The sequence below is a fragment of the Prionailurus viverrinus genome, chromosome B1 (genome assembly GCF_022837055.1).
Source record: "Prionailurus viverrinus isolate Anna chromosome B1, UM_Priviv_1.0, whole genome shotgun sequence".
Lineage (NCBI taxonomy): Eukaryota > Metazoa > Chordata > Mammalia > Carnivora > Felidae > Prionailurus > Prionailurus viverrinus.
The window spans coordinates 8,321,643-8,343,686 of record NC_062564.1 but is presented as its reverse complement, the minus strand read 5'-3'; the positions used below and the strand labels follow the sequence as shown (position 1 = coordinate 8,343,686).

General features: G+C 43.3%; 1 protein-coding gene across 1 annotated transcript in view; it reads left to right on the top strand.

Annotated features, from left to right (window-relative positions):
- The first annotated feature begins 539 nt into the window (after nt 1–539).
- Nucleotides 540–22,044, top strand: part of VEGFC (vascular endothelial growth factor C) — a 109,816-nt gene continuing 88,311 nt past the window's right edge. Inside the window, exon 1 of the mRNA XM_047856595.1 lies at nt 540–1,124. Within this exon, the coding sequence (XP_047712551.1) occupies nt 978–1,124 (147 nt within the window). The 5' untranslated portion in view covers nt 540–977. The remainder of the gene's footprint in view (nt 1,125–22,044) is intronic.

Genomic DNA, 22,044 nt, shown 5'->3' with positions numbered 1-22,044 from the left:
TTGTGACGACTCTCTCTCGGACTTTCTGGAGCCCCCCGGGGGCACTTTGCAAACCTGGAGCGGGGGGGGGGGGGGGCGCGGAGGGCGAGGCGTGCCGGTGGGCTAGGGGCAGGAGCCCGGGAGCCGCCCGCCGAGGACAAAGGGTCGGCCTGCCTTCCCCACCACGCCGACTCGGTCGCGCTCCCCCTCCGCCCCGCGCGGCCCGCCGGCCGCGGCTGGACTCGCCCCACGGGCCGCGCTCCCGGGAGGGGGGCGGGGGGAGGGGACGCGCGGGGCGCCGGGGCGGAGGCGCGGGGCGCGCGCGGAGCGCTTCCGAGGGAAAGTGAGAGGGGAGGGCGGCCGGGCTCGGCACGCTCCCTCCCTCGGCCGCTTTCTCTCACATAAGCGCAGGCAGAGGGCGCGTCAGCCATGCCCTGCCCCTGCGCCCGCCGCAGCCGCCGCCGCTCGCCCCGCGCTCCGGAGCCGCCCGCGCCGCCGAGCTCCCCCGGCCTGGCCGCGCGGCGCCCCGCCGCCCTCCTCCCGGCCGCCGCTCGCTGCACCGGGGGAAGGGGAGGGGAGGGAGGAGGGGGCCGCGGGCTCCGGGGGGTGGGGGGGCCGCAGGGGCCGAGCGGCGCCGAGGGGGTCGGCTTTGCCCCCCTCTAGCCAGAAAGCGAAAACAGAAAGGCGGACCGAGGCGCCGTCCCCCACCCCCCCCCTCGCCCTCGCCCTCGCCTCACCTCGCCGGCTCCGAATGCGGGGAGCTCGGACGTCCGGTTTCCTGTGAGGCTTCTACCTGACCCCGCGCCCCTCCCCGGCCCCGGCCAGCACCGCGACGCGAGGCGTCGGGAGCGCCCAGCCGCGGACCGCTGCCGCCGCCTCCGGCCGCCCTCGGGGGGTCGCCGGCGGCTCCGCGCGCAGGGAGCGCAGCGTCGCGGGGGCGCCACGCGCCCACCCCGCCCCCACCGCGGCCCGGCCGCCGCGCTCCGGGTCCTTCCACCATGCACTTGCTGGGCTTCTGGTCCCTGGCGTGTTCCCTGCTCGCCGCTGCGCTGCTGCGGGGTCCGCGCGACGCGCCCGCCGCCGCCGCCGCCTTCGAGTCGGGACTCGGCTTCTCCGACGCGGAGCCCGACGCGGACGAGGCCCAGGTAGGTGCGGGGCCGGGCCGGCGGTGGGGGGCGACCGCGGGGCGCTGCGGACCCAGAAGCCGTGCCGACCGTGTGTTGCTGCTTCACCTTCGGAACGTTGCCTCCAAAGTTATACCGAGCAGGCTGCACGCTTCCTGGGAGAAAAGTTTTGTTTTTGTTTTTGTTTTTGCATAAAGTTGTTACTAAGTAGGAAAGCCAGAAAGCCTGGTAGACGCAGCCGCTGAGATGGGGTGGGGGTGGTGGTAGAGATCGCGGAACCTGCTGGGGAGCAGTCGTCCCCCGCGGGTGCGCCCAGCGGGCTGGTACCCTCCCCGGGAGCGCGGCTCGTCCGGGTCCGCACTGCTCTTTTCCCTCCGGAGCAGATTAGTGGGAGTCCCCTCGGCTACTGGGGCCAGGACGACCGGTCAACCGAGGTTCATTTTCCCGGAGTGTTCCCCCTAGGCGGAGCACCAGGCGATTTTAGGATAATGTGGAAGGGATTTAGTCACCGGGGCTTGAGGGCTCAAGACTTCAGAGTCACTTGGAGAAGTTGGCCAAACTTGAGCTGCAACAGGATCTCCCGTAGATCACGATCAGGCATGACTTTTCAACTTCAACCTCTGCGTTGCTGAAATCTGGTCCTGAAAGTCCTGAACAGTAAGGTGGATTGTTGTTTTGTTGGGTTTATGAAATAGCGGTTTAACCCTTTGCCGGAAAATGTTGCCAAGACACTTTGGAGACATTCTGATTTTCAAAAAGGAGTGACCGTAGGTGTGCTCGCTTCTCAACTTGCTTTTCCAAAATGTGCGCCTAAAAACGTTCAGATCTGACATTGAGGATGGATAGTATTCGTAACAGAGTTGGGAAGTCCTGAAGAACTTTTTACATTCCACATACTCTGGGACGTCCCCGTTCAAACATGCGCAGTACCCCTGGCTGGGTACAGAATGCAGAGCTTTATTTCAACCGATGGCAAGTGGAGAGGTGCCCATGGTGTGTGACTATCAACTGTGAGTTGACTTGATTGAATGGCATATGTTGAATGTGCAAAAAATGAATTGCCTTCACAGTTATTTTGCAATACGTTTTAGATTGAGAAGACTAATTTAAAAAAAAAAAAACTACCTTTAAATTTTAAATTTCGGGGTGGGGGGGGAATTGAAAAAAAAACGGAATTTGTCATTCAATATAGAAGTCAAGGAAAACAACCTTGCGAATAAAAAAACTGTTAAATTGCCCAACAGAGTGTATTCTAGGACTTGTGAAATTCCCACTTAACAGTGGTAGAACTATTATCGTGAGAATGTCTTCCTGTGCTTAAATGCCACAAAAATGTAGCATTAGACCCACTAACACTTCCTGTAATTGGAATGCCTGGAGTTTCATGATATCGACTCACTTTCTGTTTCTGCAAAGTCAAGCCATTAAAAGTATGATCTAGTAAGGCAACACCCGGAGAGGTGGCTGGTGAAAGAGACCACGTAACCTGTTCCAGAGCAGGTTATTGCCTGTGATTACTTTCTTGAGTTTACAGTAAGAAAGTGTGAAGAAGGAGGTAAAATGAGAAGTCTTGCCTGATAAGCCAGAAGCCTGTATGAGAGTCACTCACTGGTGGGTCGGTTGTGAATGAACATGCCCCTGTGTGCGCATGTGTGTGTGTTATATGTGGGCGTCCCGTTGGAGGTTAAACTTGTTGTTAGTCTTCAAATCATCTTCGCTGGTGATGTAATCAAGTTTTTTCTTTACTGTGAAGAAAATCTTTATGCATTTTTATTTGCTTTTCATACTTAACCATCTTTTATATCCTGTATGGTGCACGTGAGTTGACATTCTGTATGTGATACGGACTCTTTTTCACTTGGTGAAACATCATTTTAGGTCTCTTGAGTTCCACGGACCACAGGACAGTATATTATGCGTGCACTAAAGTGTTCCTCATTGGTCGAGTGGAGGCTTGACAGGGCGTGTGTCATGAATGCCTTCAGTGAATTGCTGTGTCCCTGCCATGAAACTCCCAGAAGACCTGGTCCAAAGACTCCATGTCTCTCCCTAGTGGCCTAAACAAGTGACTCACAGGGATGGAAACCTTGGAGAGGGAACTGATTGTTAATTTCCTGCGAAATACCTATATCCCAAGAAGAGATTTCAGAAGGTAAATAAGGAACACTGAGTATATAAAATCTCCAACAAGTGCAGGGTTTTGGTTAATTCACATTTAGGAAGTACTTTTGTAATGTTTAAAAAATACAAAATAGCTCACAAACTATAAACCAAGCTTAGCCATCCAGTCCTTCACCCCACCCACAAAAGCATACAAAAATGGGGAGGTAAAATCACAAAGAGAAATGAGATCTCCTTGTCACTTGACTTATATTTGCATTTATTAGGTTCCTCTTTCTAATTATCCCTGGTACATGACTTACTAAAAGATCCCAAAATGTTTCCCTGAAGGAGAGTAGTGCAAGCAAGCCAACATCAGAAAAGTGAGGCAAACACAGTTTTGCCTATTATACAATTAAAATTAACTAGGCGTGACGGGAAAAAGAGGAAATATATAGAATTATCATCCAACTAAAAATAAAAAACTGCAAAGCCTAGAAAGAGCAACTAGATTGCTAAATGCAATTATTTGCCAACATGACATTGCACAGAGTTCACTCTGGTTGGATGAAGTTCAGGATTTTGATGTTCAAAGAAAAAACTGTTTATAATAATAAAGGAAGAATTATGCGAAGTATACTTTTATTCCAAAAAGTGTTGGACTGGGAGTATAAATACCTAGATCCTTATATATTTTTAGAATAATGAATTCAAGGAGAGCATGTCTTATGTTGCACATGCCTTTGTTAAAGGTCAAAATCAACAAAAGAAAGCTTAAAGATTTATAATCTTGTATCAATTAAGTGAATAATCTAGAAGATCAGTTATTCTTGAGTGACAAAATACAACTTCTGTTTTACATAACTTTAAGTATCCCTACTTTCTAGTTTAAATGAAAAAAAAAAGATTAGCTTAATATTAACATGAATTGCTTTAATGAGAATTGCTATTTTAAATTAAAATAGTAGAAGCATATATGGTTTATGGTGTCTATCACAAAAAAAAACTTCCTAATATTGGCAACTGGTTTGTAACATGCCAGGTTTTCTGTCTCTATTATTTATAATTCTGCATACTTTTGTACTTGGTTTATTTGCATTTATGGTTTCAAATTAATCAGTGATGATATTTTTCAAAATACTATCTGTATGTTACTCGCATGAGAATTCCCTAGAAGTCTTTAATTTTTTCCTCTTACCTGAGACCAGCCAAATCTCTCGGTTTGGGTCTAGGAATATACATTTTTAGTGAACATTCTAGATTACTCTCATACACAATGACAGTTTTAGATTCATTGGTTTTACCATCTTCATTATATAACTGTTGAGTTTGCAAGGTAATGTGTTAGGGATTGAGCATCTTAAAAGACATAAGCCATTTTCCTCTCTTCAAGGAGCTTACAACTCAGGTAGAAAAAAGAAAATCTTAAGCACAAAAATACTGTGAGATACCAGGGGAATGGTACCAAAGCATTGTCTGTGTCCCGAAGTTGGCACAAGACACTCAGGCATGTGGCCTGGTTGGTCTGAGTGCTTTGGCGTAAGGCTGGACTTGGGCTAACAACTCGGGTGAGAATTTCTAGCAGATGACTAGACTACATCAAGCACAGGAATCCCTTCGTGTTGTGGCTGGCTTGAGGAGGTGAGAAGGCAAGGGGATTATATAGGGTAACAGTGAAGAATCGTAACTATGAATACGTTTTTAGAGGTGACTGGGGCTGCACTGCATATGGCCCACGCCAGTTGAAGGTGGGTCATGGAGGGTGATTCGTGCACTGAGCTCCCGAAAGACACAGGGAGCAAGAAAAGTATTGGAACCATTTGTGGGATGTTATTAGAGATCACAAAGACTTCTGGGGACGTGGTCTAGTGACCAGCAATACTCTAGAAGGGGAAGTGATGAATAGGGCAGAGTGGAGGCAGTGAGAATAGCAGCCAAAGCTGTCACGGAGGAAGAACCCATAGCTTTGGTGACTGATTTACAAGAAAGATTAGGAAGTGGAAGAAATGGACCTTGGCATCGGTGTTTTCATCATAGGACAATGTTGGTCCTACATGCAGGATTAGGGCGTCGCAGAGAAGAGCAGAGGCTGGTTTTCATGGACCGTTGATGGAGGATGACGGCATTATTCTGTAAATCACTTAAGATTTTACTAGACTTCAAACTCTTTGGAGAAGCAAAATAAGCTTTGCACATTTACATCCTATTAAAGGAAAATAATTGCCTGGGATCAACGGGACTTAAATGGTGTAATATCCGTAAAGTATTTGAGCATTTGACAAGTACTATTACAATCCCAAAAGGAAAATTAACAGTATGCATAGTCTACTGCCCTGCATTCAAAATAAAGAGGCAAATTTTATTCCACTGAATTAGGCCATAAATGCAACTATAATATGTAGTCATGGACTTGCAGCCTTCTCTGGGCTTCACGCCTCAGTACCCATGACATTTCCTGATGTACTGCAAATGTCCATACTTTCTGGCAGCAATCTTTAGAAAGGAGGTTCGGTAGTAAGGAAATACATTTGTGAAAGTGGAAACCCATGAATTCTCTTGTCTTCACTTCACTCTGCATCAGTTTATGGTGGGTGCCTGGAGTTCCACTCCCTGGAGTCCCTTTCTGAGGAGGGCAAAGGAATACATAATGGAAGGATTGGATTGGGTTCTTGCAAGCTTCCTGCCTTATGAGAGATTTCTGACCAAACTCTGAGTGATGCCGGGGATCTATGGTTTGGGGCATAAGAAACTCAATTCATCCTTCATTTTGATTTCCACTTCTGTGTAGTCTTTCTTCTGAATTGTGAACACCTGATTGGCAGTCATTTGTTCGAGAATCAGTTATCATCAAAATTACTTCATAGGAAGCAGTTACCGATATCGGTGGCATGGCTTCCAGACCAGTGGGTCTCTATTCTTGTCCTTCTCAGTTGCTCTGAGAAGGTGGAGGGTGGTGGACCGGGGAGGTGTCTTTCTGGCCTTCCAGTTCTAGAGCTCTTGATATGAAGGTCTTGGCCTCCTATCAACATGGAGGAGGAGCTATCAACCAGGAGCTCAGTCTCATAGCTCTTTCTAGGGTGTTTTGGGACACAGGGGTGGTGGGAGAGGAAAGATGGTTTCCTGTGCCCCTGGCATGGCTTTTGTCTTTGGCAGCTATAGTGGTATTCACAGGTTCTAATTGCCCCCTGGTACCATACATATGTCTGAATATTGCATAGATGTTTACATCATAATTCGCTTTCCTCTACGACATCCTCAGTATCTATCTATCTGTGCCATGCACTGTGCTGAGAGCTTTACAAATTAAGTTTGTTTTTCACTACATCTTTTAAATTTTTTTTAACGTTTATTTATTTATTTATTTATTTATTTATTTTTTCAACGTTTATTTATTTTTGGGACAGAGAGAGAGACGGAGCATGAACGGGGGAGGGGCAGAGAGAGAGGGAGACACAGAATCGGAAACAGGCTCCACGCTCTGAGCCATCAGCCCAGAGCCTGACGCGGGGCTCGAACTCACGGACCGCGAGATCGTGACCTGGCTGAAGTCAGACGCTTAACCGACTGCGCCACCCAGGCGCCCCTAACGTTTATTTATTTTTGAGACAGAGAGAGACAGAGCATGAACAGGGGAGGGTCAGAGAGAGGGAGACACAGAATCTGAAACAGGCTCCAGGCTCTGAGCTGTCAGCACAGAGCCCGATGTGGGGCTCGAACTCACGGACCGCAAGATCATGACCTGAGCCGAAGTCGGCCGCTTAACCGACTGAGCCACCCAGGCGCCCCTGTTTTTCACTACATCTTTATGGGATGGATGTTATTCTGACTTAGCCAGGAGCAAGGATAGAGCTTTTTTGTTTCATTTCTCGTTTTATTTACTTTTTAATTTTTTTTAACGTTTATTTAGTGTTGAGAGGCAGAGAGAGATAGAACATGAGTGGGGAAGGAACAAAGAGAGAGGGAGACAGACTCTGAAGCAGGCTTCAGGCTCTGAGCTGTCAGCACAGAGCCCAATGCGGGGCTCCAACCCAAGAACCATGAGATCATGACCTGAGCCAAAGTCAGATACTTACCCGACTGAGCCACCCAGGGACCCGCATTTCTGATTTAAAAAATACTTACACGGCATATGTTTTAGAAAAGTGTGATAAGGGGTTTGGGCCTTCCGGATTTATGAAAGACCCATGACCATATATATATATTCCTTTCTTGTTGTAGCCGGGTGCAGGAAGGCAGAGAGAAGAGGTACTCTGCCTACCCAGTTACTTTTATTTAAGTCCTGATTCCCTACAATTAGACAAATCTGAAATAAACCTGTACTTTCTTCCAGGCCTTACCATATGGTGCCCCTCTGACCAAAGAGCCATCACAGATGGCCTAATCCATAATAGTCTCGTAAGAATGACTGCGTAACAAGAATCTTCACCAGAATTCCTGACAATAATCACACCGTTTTTCAAAGTTGCACTACTCTGACTTCACTGAAGGATTATGGTCTTACCTATGCCAAGTGACCTTTCCAGGAATCATTGGATTTGGAGAGAACAAACTGTGGTTGGTGGAAGCATTACAGGCCCTCTGATTTCTGGGCACCCATTGTCTTATCTTGTACCAGTTACATTATTTCTGGTAGAGGTGCAGTCAAATACTACCTGGTCCCACGTTTTGTTGCAGAACGCACATTTGTAAGTGCAGATTTGTATAAATTTTGACTTAAGTATCATTGAGTTTTCACATTAGAAATAACAGAGGTAGCCGAGAACTTCAAACAAGGGATGATAGTTCAGTTAACTTATAACGTAATTCTACAATTTACATTAAAGGGGCGCCTGGGTGGCTCATTTGGTTAAGCTTCTGACTCTTGGTTTCGGCTCAGGTCATGATCTCACACTTTCGTGAGTTTGAGCCCCACATCAGGCTCTGTGCTGACAGTGCAAAGCCTACTTGGGAATTTCTCTCTCTCCTTCTCTCTATGCCCCTCCCTTGCTCAAGCTGTCTCTCTCTCTCTCTCTCTCTCTCTCTCTCTCTCTCTCTCTCTCTTTCAAAGTAAATAAGTAAACTTTAAAAAAGTGTTTAAAATTTTCAGTAAAAATTATAGATTTGTCTGGGTAATTGTTTCTTCTGAAACTTCCTCATGTATATTCAGGTGGTTCCTATCCTTAGTTGATTTACTCTTTTTCAGAATTTGTAGTTTAACTGTTAGAAGAAGACATTGTCTTTCTTGGCATTCATCGTAAGAGTCAGTCAAATGGATGCCTGGAAATGCCTTTTGCTGGTAGATTCTTACTGTTTTCTGGTACTGATCACGAGCTAGTGTCTTTCAAAGTGTTAGGAGGCTTTCATGAAGTTCTGGAATCCAAAAGCTCATTTTCGTAAATTATTTGGTGCTATGACCCTGATATAACATAAGGCTATGTGTAGTATTTATCCTCTGAGTTTGAATATTTCTAAATTTCATTAAAGAAATAGTAAGGTGTTCACTTATGAGATGTGTATACGTATACCCGGGTTTGCTGAAGAATTCTGGGATCTGAAGTTTGCGCAGGCTCCAGGACAAGGGGAAGGGATTGGATTGTTGAGTGGTTCTTTTCCAAAGGCTTCCCCTAGTCCCCTGATCACCCCAGTGACCACCTGGAGGGGATACTGAGGTACTCAGGAAGGAGGCCACGGTGATGCTGCTAACTCCACTTGCCCATTAGTATCAGGTTTATGGATTTCTTACTCCAAATTCTCCTATTTAGATTGACTTCAATTCAGGGGCATTTTAATTAATTCTCACTAGTAGCAGCTTCAGTTCTAGGCAGGAAATTACAATGTGGTGAGTGATCACACAACTTAGAGTGAGTGATTCTTGTCTATAGCAAGCATGTGATCTTGTGTAAGGAACAAGAAGCTTACTCATTAAAAATACCAGAAGTGGGTTACACTGGAAATGCAGACAGTAGAAGAGCTATTGTAAGGAAGTCTCCTGGTTTACCAGAAGTTGTCGAGTGAGCCCTGGAGGCTGCATGGACAAGCATGGGAAGGCTGGGCTGGTATGAGGTCAGCTGTGCAAAACAAGTCGATGGTGGTTACAGAAACAAAGGAGGGGATTTCACATATTGAAGTGTGAGTGCAAAGTACACGTCAGTCTAGTCAGCAGGGTGTTTGGGGAGAAGGGAGTAGACTGTCCAGAGCTTTAAGGGAAACAGAGGGGAATCTTGTAGAAGGTATAAAAAACCAAGGAGCAGGACCTAAGTTTGGATCTCGGTTGACACAACAGGAGCCACGGAAGATTCTTGAGTGATAGGCTGAAATTGGCGTCTTAAGGAACTTAATTTGGCATCATTGTGCAGAAGTATCTAAAAGAAGAAGACTAGGGGCGCCTGGGTGGTTCAGTCGGTTGAGCATCCGACTTCGGCTCAGGTCATGATCTTGGGGTTCGTGGGTTCGAGCCCCGCGTCGGGCTCTGTGCTGACAGCTCAGAGCCCGGAGCCTGCTTCGGATTCTGTGTCTCCCTCTCTCTGTGCCCCATCCACGCTCATGCTCTGTCTCTCTCTCCCTCAAGAATAAATAAAATATTAAAAAAAAATTTTTTTTTAAAAAAAGAAGAAGACTAAAAGGTGGCCGCAAGCTTCCCCGAAGCCATTATCAACTGCAGGCTTCCTTCCAGTGTCTGTCAACGATTGCTGTTCTCATTCCGTGGGCCACCCATATATGGAATTTGAACTCCACTATATGTTCCTGGTTATTTCTGATGATGATAGTGATGACCACCGCAGACTTATGTAAGCACCCACCCCTGCGCTATCTGGAAACATTTATAAAGTATATTAATAACAGACATTTTCTCTATTATGGCTCACATTCCAAACAGAGCAAGTAGTGTAAACAATGGTCATGCTTAGATACACACACACACTACCCCCTTGTCCCTTTCTGTCCCCAATCCCCTCCCTTTAATCATTCTTCAAACTGCCAGCCATGGCTTCTGTATTTTTTCTTGCCTAGCTAAATATTTTCAGACAATCCATTGAAAGAGAATATAAAAAAAATCAGAGTATATGATATTATATTCTCCACAGTTTATATACTGATTTGTAGTTCAGATGACAAAGAGCAAGAAAGGGAGAGCAAGACAGAGAGAGACTGGTAACTCTGAAGTGTCCTAGCAATTCCTGCCCCCCCCCCCCCGCCTTTTTTTTTAAGATGGCTCTGTGCCCACTGTGGGGCTTGAACTCCCAATCGGAGATCAAGAGTCACATGCTCTACCAACTAAGCCAGCCAGGCGCCCCAGCAATTCCCACTTTTTAAAATCTGCTTTGGGTGCCTGGGTGGCTCGTCGGTTAAGTGTCTGACTTTGGCTCAGGTCGTGATCTCGTGGTTCATGGGTTCAAGTCTGGCATCGGGCTCTGTGACAACTCAGAGCCTGGAGCCTGCTTTGGATTCTCCCTCTCTCTCTCTGCCTCTCCCCCACTCATACTATCTCTCTCTCTCTCTCTCTTTCAAAAATAAATAAACATTAAAAAATGTTTTTAACCTGCTTACAAGTATTCCTGCCAACAGTAAGACTAGAGGAGGGGACAGCCATAAGCTATCAAATTCTCTAACTTCTTGTTAAATAGATGGGTTTCATCTTCAGAAACACATCATAGACATAAAGGCTGTGGTCCTAGGCATGGGAAGTAACTGTGATATTCTTCCGAGTGATTCTCCAACACCTTCCACCTAGTTTATTACATTTTTATTATAAGCTTACAATTTTCCTGATTTCTAAAATATGGGAAGAGGAGATAATATTGATATTTGATTTTGAGACCACTGAGTCCAGGAATAGGGGACGATGGTCATCGTCTGAAATGCCCTGCACTTAAGTCATTTGGTGAAAAGGATTTTGATACACACAAGAGTTTTATAATGCCGTATCATTTCACATGACCTCATCCTGAATACTTTCAAGGCTTAAATACTTTAAAGCTCAAATCTCTGTTAAAGAAACAGACTAATGTTGCCACTTTAGTGTGTAAACCTCTCAAGTCTTTATATTATTACCTGGCATGAGAGAAATAAAAATATACGTTCTAAATTTATAGGGAAACCTTTCCAGAATACCTAAAATATTAAAAGTGGAGTGTCCACAAATAAAACATAAAGAAAATGTCATGCCAGCATGTTACCTGCAAGAGGGAAGCTTGTGTAAATTTGTTTAGGAAAATGTACCAGCCCTGCCTCTCTGGGGCAATCTTCCAGACCGGCAAAGTCTGTCCGGTCTGTGCTGTCATGGAGATGAACCAGGGAGTAGACACTTCACTTTGAGAGTAAGCGTGGTTTACAGGAGGACCCTGGTTTGCTCGCGGTAGCTGAGTTTGTTCGATGGTTCTGTTTCCTGGCCTGCCAGTCAGCAGACACTGAATTTCTTGGTGCAGCCTCTTGGTGCGGATGGGGGTGAGGAGTGTTGGAGGTGCATGAGCAAGTAAGGAAGAGGAAATTCAAAATAAGTGAGGTACACAGCTCCTAGCTCCTCAAGAGCTAATGCTGTATTTGTTCTTCATTAACATCTTGAAAGTACACTTCCTTAGGATTCCAGTACAGACGTTAGCGGAAGTATTTTAGGAACTTCTGACCAGATCCCGTATTTCTAAACTGAGAATGTTGTCCTGACTCAGTCCAGACCAAAAGATTAAATGCTAATTAGGCACTCAGCCTCCTTGTAATTGAATAAAGAATTAGATGACATATTAGCTATAGAAATCTGTGCATATCTATGTAGATTAGCCATTCAAGTCTTTATGCAGGTATGGGTATCCCCCTCTTTTAAAATGAGTTTCATATTTTTATTTCAGGATCAGAACTATGAGTCATGATATAAAATGCAGCTTCATATGTAAGTGCCATTACATTCCCTATTTTCAAATTTAAATTTTGCAAATTTAAATTTATTTTAATGTAATTTTCTTCACAGTAACTTTTATACAATTTTTCTTCCCTGTGGCTTGTATTTTTGGTCAGAAACAAGATTAAAATAGCATTGCATATTTAATATTCCTTTATATGTAGAGGAAATGTTGTGCAATTAATAATAATTTCGCTTCCAACTTGCTGAAGTACTTGAAACAGATGAAAACTTTCTGAGAAGAAAGAGCAGACTTTGACATTGTAGTTGTTTAGGAAGAGTCTTACATATATATGCATGGGGAGCCACACTCCTGGGAACTGGCTGGGAGCAGGGAAACTGACTCCTTATCACCTCCTCAGCCAGCTAGTGGTCAAAGGTTTAATGTCTTTTTTTCTGAAATGGCAAAAATCATTACCTTACTAAAAAAGATGTGTTGGTAAGAGCCCTATAAACTTTCCTCAAGAAAATAGCGCATTTCCTTTTCTTTGTTTACACTTACATGGAGCCTTTTCTTCCAATGCCCACCTCCCCCCCCCCCAAAACAAATGGTGGGTGGGTAAACTTGACAAATTAAATCAGACTGAAATCTGAAAGAAAATAGTCCTGATTCTCTTGTAACCAGAGTGACCACACATCTGCCATGAATCTTAGGACTGAATTCCTATAATCTGTGAAAGGGGTTGTTTTTTCCTTTCACTCAGAGTTCCTTGGAAGTAGCCGGTTAATATCAAATACCAGATGTGATGCTGTTTTAAACCACTGTGGTTTACTTTACTACGGTTAGCATTGCCTCCATGGAATATTTTTGATTCTTTCTTTATGTTTGCATCTGCTGTGTATATTTCGTTACTTTATCCTTCTTAAAGGCCTCTTCCAAGTTTATGTTTTGAAAAATGGAACACTTATGGAGGTTCATGTTTGCTTATGGGTCATGACACTTAAGACTTCCCTAAAACACAAACTAATCCTTTTGTCTCAGAGCCAGATTTACGTTTTGGGATGATAGTGAATCATTGTTTGTTCTCTTTGAATCCTAGGGCTTAAAAAAAAAGAATTGGTGTCCATCCATGCCAAATTAGAATTTTACCAAGGTCAAAATTACTCGTGAGTCATGACCATTACACTTAAAATTGAGCAATTTGAAGCTGCTTTAGATACACAGATTAAGCAAATAATGATGTCATAAATTGTAGCACAAATGACTTTTTTCCTCCTAAACATTGGTAGCCGGGGTGGGGGCTGCTCTGTTGAGAGCCATTCTGTTTTACTTTAGAAAAACGCACCTTTGTGTCATGGCCACAGGAGCGTAGCATAATGACATTACTGTAACCTAGCATACGGTGACACCCGCCTTCGTGAATGGAAGATGAAAAGATTTAAAATTGGCGTTCCCTTTCTGTGTCACACTTATCTGTCAGTGCAGCCTGCAGTTTCTTCTGGATTCTTAAACCGGGGCCAATGTTAGCGTGACTGCCTCAAGCTTCCTCCAGCAGAAAATACCTGAAATTTTGCCGTCGCAGGTGCCAAGGTTTGCTGTCGTCGTCGTCGTCGTTTTTAAATAAAGGTGTTCTTGACATTGATTTTGACTTTATTGCACCTCTGTAAGGCGTTTGCGGTGTGGTAGGAAGGAGAACAAATATGCCTGATTTGCCTTAAATACCCTCTTAGGACTGACTGTGGGTTTTCTCCTCCCAGGAGTGTTTTAGATAATTATAAATTGGACCTTCTGCCCCCAAATTAAAATGGTAACTTAAACACTAAGATATTCATGTGCTAAAATTGAATCTGTGACATTCAGATGAGCTGTATGGCACACCATATGCACTGTGTGTTGCACGTAAGCGTTCCACACTTGCTTAGCCAATGGTTTATAAACGAGTTGTAACAGCTACGTCTGTGCAATGCCAAGCACTCAGGTGCCATTAGTCTGAACTGTAGGAGTTCCAGTTAAATAGTGAAGTTTAAAACCTTTCCCTTTTTAACGAAATGTCACCAACCTGTCATTAAACAAGGACTTCCATACCTGTGAGGAAGAGTGTCGTTTAGACCTAATGGTACGCGAATCTCTGAAGCTGTGTGATTTCGTGAGCACCCTGGTGCATTGTTTCTACCCGTATATAAGTTCAGTCTTTTCTAGAATAGTTTCTGCCTTTCTAACCCTAAGCCTAAACGATTACCATTTTAGTTAACTAAATTCTGTTTTTTTTTTTCTATCTGGGTCCTTTGCTGGACCCCCTGACACGAGTTGGTCTGTCCCAAGGGCAGAAAGAACGTGTTGTAATTCCAGGATCATGGGCTCCCTTGAAGGTTACAAAGACTCCTGATTAGAGAGTAATGCTTCACTCTAAAGCAACGTATCCCTCTTGATAACATGCCCTTGGGTGCTGACAGACATGGGACCATTCTTTCATAAAGCAAAATTACAGACACATAATACTCTTCCCGATAAATTACATAATCTTTCCTTTTCCTATATTCCATCTTTTTACTCTAGTATATTTTGCCATTAACTATCTTTCAACACACTTTAAACAACTTCAGCTCATTACAGAATAACTATGTCTACCACTGCCAAGAGCCATTGTTTATACCGCCTTGTACTTCAGTCTATATATAGCGTTCTACAAAGAAGGTCAACAATTTAGTGAGAGTAGAATTTCTTAGAGTACATTTAAATTTGAACTTAATTTCTTTTTGGAAAATTAGGTTCCAGGCTCTGCCATCTTTGCACCTCAACACATCTTCCCACTATTTTGGTGCATAAATGATGCTTTTATATCACAGTTGCTTCCATTTTAATGTAATATTAGCTGGTTGTGGCTTGGAAAACTTAGTACATACACTTCTTCCATGACTACAGAAGTACACATAGTAAGTAGGTCATATGTACATCTAGGGTGCATTTAACATGAGGAACCAGAATTCCTTCCCAACTTTGGGTGCTTTTTCTTGTGGCAATATATATAAATTTATCATTTTGTTACGCTGGTTTATGCTGTTGCTGCAATGTGAAATCAGAAAATTTTCCAGGATATATCTGGAGTTTATGAGGACAGCAGGAATATTTGAAGACGAAACACTCTCAGGAAATTGGGAAGGTAAGTTGCTACACATGTAGAATGTAGAACAGACAGTGTTTTGGGTGAGACCAGATGTTTTGCAGCAGGGAGTGAGAGCACGGTTAAAGTATATCTGGGTCATATGTAGCTATCAAAACCCGACTTCACTGAGACTGGGAATTAAAGATGAGTATAGTTTAGATTCACCCTTATAAGTCTTCAGTTCAACAAAGTCACTTGCTTGCAGGGCCAGGTGATTTAGTCAGAATTATTTAATTAGGTCGTTCTTACTTGAATCCGCATTTGATTGTAATAGATGTCATAGCGCTAAGTAATTTGGGATTGCTAGCTTAATGATTGTTGAAGAACAAATACTTGTTTTCTTTGTGTTTTTTTTAAGCTTATTTATTTTGAGAGAGAGTGCAAATGGGGGAGGGGCAGAGGGAGAGGGATAGAGAGAGAATCCGAGCTCATAGTCAGGAATCTTGAGTTCATGACCTGAGCTGAAATCAAGCGTCTGAGGCTCAACCAACTGAATCACCCAGGCGCCCCTTGTTTACTTTGATGTAGGGCACTTTAAGGAACACTTTTCCCTCTGGTAGCATTCTTTTCTAGAAGGGGACCGTTCACTTACTTTCTTCGTGTGTGTGTGTGTGTGTGTGTGCGCGTGTGTGTGTGTGTGTGTGTGTGTGTGTGGCATTCTCTTCCTTGCTTCCAATTATAATTGTGAACAAATATCAATAGAAATTCCATGTAACCCAGTATGGATTAGTTATCGAAGCTCACCAGCAAATGTATTTACCCTGAGAATACAGTCGGCCACAACTAGACCATCAGCATGTGAAGTCATATTGTCCCCTGTTGCTCATGCATTTTTTCCCCTTTTTATGTACTGTTCTGGCTAAAGTTCAGTATTTTGGTGATTATAATTGTGGGCTGAATAAAAATGTATTTGATTTTGAATTGTAAACAGAAAAGACATCAAGTTCTTTGACTTGAAGAATTACTTAGAATTTGAGTATAACTTTGAGCTGAGAGAAGTCAAAGAATTAGGTTTCTAGGCACATTCTGACTATAAAATGGATACCTTACATATACCAAGAATAAATCATATATCCGTATCTGTTACTTTATAAAATTGATTACTTGGTTCACTAAGTAGTTATTGCGTTCTATGTGTCAGCATTTATGGTATTAAGTAAAATCTGAGGAAAAGAATTCTATACGATTCCAAGATGTAAGCTTTTATGTGCTTAAAAGTTTCAAATATAATAGTGACATTTTTTTATGGAACAGTTTGCATGTACTCGGTTAAAATTTATAAACTTCTTTTCTAGTGTTCTTTGTAGGTGGCACTGACATAGGATATTCTGGCCAATGAAGTATAAGGCAGAATCTAAGATTTATGGGAAAACTTTCACTTTTCTGATAAAACACTGCTTTTCTTCTTGTTTTCTTCCCTGGAAATAAGAAAAGTCGCTTAAATTTAAAAATACTTCATACTTAACAAAGAACACTCTTAGACTTGTGTGGACTAAAATTTTTTAAATTATTAGGGGCGCCTGGGTGGCACAGTCGGTTGGGCGTCCGACTTCAGCCAGGTCACGATCTCACGGTCCGTGAGTTCGAGCCCCGCGTCGGGCTCTGGGCTGATGGCTCGGAGCCTGGAGCCTGTTTCAGATTCTGTGTCTCCCTCTCTCTCTGCCCCTCCCCCGTTCATGCTCTGTCTCTCTCTGTCCCAAAAATAAATAAACGTTGAAAAAAAAAAATTAAAAAAAAAAATTATTAATATAAGCATGTGACTGTGGAGTGACTTTCTAAATTTGTACGACATCCTCAATCTGTTGCCCCTAGACTTATAATAATTTGTATCTTTATATCCAACATTTTTTGCATGACTGATGGATTCTCTTAAGATGATATTTATGTTCATATTTTGTAAATACTTTAAGCCAACCACATCTGAAATAAATAACAATTGTGTCTATGAAGACATGTACACCTCCTGTCCCTTCTCACCGTTAGAAGTATTAATAGCTTGAGAGTGACTCTGGACCAACTCTAATTGTTTAGAAAATGGCAGCTAGAGAGAAAATTCTCATGGGATTTAGAGAGAGAAAACTGGATGAGAAGTCTCAAATATGAGGAAAAAATGTGCAAACAAGGAAGTATTTTCATACCTTCATTCAGATTAATGAATAATTAAACACCTGGGCTGTGCAAAACTTGTGTGTGATTCCAGGCCTTTACAAGCCCGAATGTGTCATCAGAGCATCAAGATGGGAAATTAGGAAGGCATGCTAATTTAAATTTAAAGCAGCTGGAAATACAGGACATGGCATAGAGGCCCATCTTCACATCTGTCAACAAGTGCTTACAGATGCCACATGAATGGCTTTAAGTGCAATTATAAAACCCAATGGAATGTTCAGAGGTGCCTCCAAGAATGTGATTGGCCAACGTACAGTGTGCTCATTCCTAAGAAAAGCTCTGTCCAAGACAAATTTGAAATGTGTACAATCCCTCCTATAGTGATGAACAGTTTCAGCTTAATATCCGGGGGAAAACATATCAAATAATAAGAGATATATTATGTTAGTTGACTTTTCTTTGTGTTTTAAGTTTATTTATTTATTTTGAGAGAGAGAGAGAGAGACAGAGCACGAGCAGGGGAGGAGCAGAGAAAGAGAGAGAGAATCCCAAGCAGGCTGCACACTGTCAGCACAGAGCCCGATGTGGGGTTCAAACTCACAAACCATGAGATCATGACCTGAGCCAAAACCAAGAGTCAGATGCTTACCCGACTGAGCCACCCAGGCGCCCCTTAGTTTACTTTTGCTAGTAAAAGTTTATTTACAAGCACAACACAGTTCTCTTTCGGTTAGATTTTTTTTTCCCTCAGCTGAAAGATTTTGGATCTGGAGCTCACAGGCCAGTTGTAGTAATCTGCAATGATTAAGGATTTTATACTTGACTAGCCCTTCTCCCTGAAAATTACTGGCTCCCTCTTGGAGCTGTGGATTTATTAACTTCCACTCCAGGGTGGGTAAGTGTCCTAAATTCGCTTCTGCCACGTTATTTGCCATCTAGGGGACTGTTAGGCTATCGGTGGGTCATCCAGATTCGTACGGTGGACTCCCTATCTATGCTCAAGGCACTTTGACCAGATCTGGTCATTAAAATCTGATCAGTCGTGGTTCTAGTCTCAGGCTAAACCAGTTGATGGCTAGATACTTTTACCTGGCAATCTAGAGAATGCCAATCAAGACATTCATATGCAGGAAGCAACACGAAATAAAGCGTGTGTTCTAATGCTTTTCCCTTAAAACACAATATGGACCATGCCGTGTATTTTTACTTACTAAGTTTCTTATTGGGATATTATTTTAATTTCTAGAAGTGGTCATACTTTTCCATTTGTCACGTCTCTGATGTCTAAATTTTCAGTTTTGTATTCTTCCATGTTACATGCGGTAGCCGTTTTATATCTGGAAAGATCATTTTTTTTGCCACAAAAATAAGTGTTCGACACACCCCACACATGTAGACTACTGGAATAACTCAATACAGGGACTGAGTCGCAAGCAAAAGTGATTCTTTGATTTTTTTTTTTTTTTTTGGTTTCTCAAGTTATTCACCACCTATTACTTTCTGTCACATTTAAAACCTAAAGCTCATAAAGTTAATTTTCACAATGATCACTGAATGTAGTAATTCAAAGTATCGATGAGAATTCGTATTTAACCATTTCTCCTTAATTAAAAATCGTTTGCTTAACTATACCTTAAGTAGTCCTATGCGATACATTATTCAAGAGTTTTAGTCAATTGCATGTTGTAAATCAACTGCGTATTGTGGAGGACTGATTTTATTATTTTCTTTTTTCTGAGCAGTGTGCTGGGAACAAGACTATTCCACAAGCAAAGGATACGTGCTTATCATTATTCAGTCTTTCTAAAGAAGTGAGGTTGTCTTAAGTGAATTTTCTGGACTCCTGCAAATTAGCACTTTTAAGTATAATACATCATATTTATATTGTGTTGGCTGAAGCAGGTTAAACATAACCTCATTTTAATAATTGGGCTATAAAGGGGCGCCTGGGTGGCTCAGTCGGTTGAACGTCTGACTTCGGCTCAGGTCACGATCTCACGGTTCGTGGGTTCGAGCCCCGCATCGGGCTCTGTGCTGACAGCTCAGAGCCTGGAGCCTGTTTCAGATTCTGTGTCTCCCTCTCTCTCTGCCCCTCCCCCACTCGCGCTCTGTCTCCCTCTGTCTCAAAAATAAATAAACATTAAAAAAAATTACATTAAAAAAATAATTTGGCTATAAAATAAGAATTACTGCTACTTCCCATTTTTCTTCCTACCACTGTTATTTACCACTTCTGTTTGCAGGGTCCTTTGCACCTTTTAAAAATTTGTTTTTACACTTGTCTTTTTTGTTTCCTTTCCCTAATGCTTCTGTACGTCTGTTCTTTGATGGAAGAGAGATATTTTTTGGTTTTTAGCTTTGGGTTCTTTATTATTATTATTATTATTATTATTATCATTATTATTATTAGTGCCATACCATCAAAGAATTCTATTTCAGCCTCTGGTGATCTCGGCAACTACTCTGAGAATATCAGTTAAAGTGGGATCGGGCCATTTGTACCAAAACTCTAGCTCAGCGGCTTAAGCGAATTTGAGTTTCCTTCTCTCCCCAGCGGGCAGTTAAGGGCTCGCGCAGCCAGGAGCTCCACGGGGCTGTCCGCGTGTCAGCCCCTGTGTGCTTCCCCGCTCACGGCTGCAGCAAAGCTGCCTCCTCCCAGCCTTGTGTCTGGTCTGGAGGAAGGAAGGATACGGAGACGGGAAGCGGACGTCCTAACAGGAAAGCAGCAGCTTGCTCAGAAATCCCCGGTAGATTGGAACTTACTCTTCCCACAACCGTCCTGTGGCCATCTCTAGCTGCAAGAGAGGCTAAGAAATAAAATCTATGCAACCTCAAGCAATATTGGAACTGGCTCCCTAAGGAAGAAAAGGAGAATGGATTTTGAGTAGCAGTGTTAGTAGCGTGGTATCAGTATGATTTGTAGCTTTCCCCCCGAAATTTCTCACGTTTTTCCTCACGCCTGCAACATCGCTGTGTCCCTTAAATACTTAACTGAAAATTAATGTCACTGAAATGTTGATTTTTAAGCAATATGAATGTATCACACGAGACCTTTCTACTCTTCACAAGATTTAAAAATCCAGTTTGGAGGGGCGCCTGGGTGGCTCAGTCGGTTAAGCGTCCAACTTCGGCTCAGGTCATGATCTCGGGGTCTGAGTTCGAGCCCCGCGTCGGGCTCTGTGCTGACAGCTCAGAGCCTGGAGCCTGCTTTGGATTCTGTGTCTCCCTCTCTCTCTGACCCTCCCCCGTTCATGCTCTGTCTCTCTCTCTCTGTCTCACAAATAAATAAACATTTAAAAAAAAAATCTAGTTTGGAGAGATAGTGCCTTTATGAAACATTTATAGAACATGAGAATTTAAACTTGCTAATTGTATTGTGTCAAAAGTAAGTGCAGTAACAGAGAAGGGAAAGACCGGAAAAATCTAGTGTTACTGAAAAATACTCAAGGGGTGTGGATTTCAGTATAGGACAATACTACCGCCCCAAGTAAATATGACTCACTTCATTTAAAATTTTTTTGGTAATATATTGGTGTCGATTTTCCTTTTACTCTGTATTCGCTGTGAGGTTGGACACGGAAACATTTCAGATTTGACATGTCTTCTTTCTGACAATGGAGTCATCACCATTGCTTAAGGCATGAACTTAACGTGCTCAGTCTTTCCTCTCCGTGGAGCTGTATTGTTTGTGAGGCCAGCTTGGTACTGATGGAGACGTCCCCTCTCTCCTTCCCTCACACAGTTCTGCTGGAAGAGTGGAGCACGGCTCCACTGTCAGATCGCAGCCCACTCCAACAGAGTACCATCATCCCGACTTCCCTGTGTTGATTTACAAATCACACCCCCGAGATAAGGACGGACTAGCCCTGAGACAGGGACAGAGTTAGTGGCCTCACCCCCCCAGTAAAACGCCTGGTACAGATCCGGCTGTGTTGTCCCCACACAGAAAGGACCAGGGGGGGTGTGCACGGCATGACTACCAGATGTGAGCATCTTCCCGTGTGTTCTACGATGCCACCCTGTGGATGGCGGCCGGGGAGGGAGAAGGCACTCACCACATGGAAAAACAAGATGATGTAATAGGCCTTGGTGGAATTCTCACCGCTTTTATTGAACTGTCTGTCCCGATTGCTTTAAACCAACTCAGGAGAATGTCTGTTGGCGAAAATAGGAGCTCAGTTGTTTTTCAGGGGCAGTGGTCCAGAGGACACGATAATAGGAATAGATAATTCCAAAGCTGAAAATACATTAGATACATTCTTATTTTCTGTTTGGAAAGTCTGCCTGGAGACTTTCTGCCATTGTGCTGTCTCAGGGAAATACCCTATTCAGGTCACTGGAAATAACATGTCAGGTTTGAAAAGAGACTTCATACGTAGCCAAATAAACAGGGTAAATATATTTAGAAAGTCATTCTAGTGACTAGTATATTAGAATGTTTCCACAATAATAATGTTGGTGATGTTAGGATTTATCCTTTTCAATGGAATGACTTGTCACATCTGGAAAGAGACTTTATGGGTAGCTAAATATACTTGCTAAATGTCTTTAGAAAAGATTTTTACTATGGGCATCCGACTGGCTCAGTCGGTTAGGTGTCCGACTTCGGCTCAGGTCATGATCTCACAATTCGTGGGTTCAAGCCCTGCATCGGGCTCTGTACTGACAGCTCAGGCCCTGGAGCCTGCTTCGGATTCTGTTTCTCCCTCTCTTTGCCCCTCCCCTGCTTGCTCTCGCTCTCTCTCTCAAAAATAAA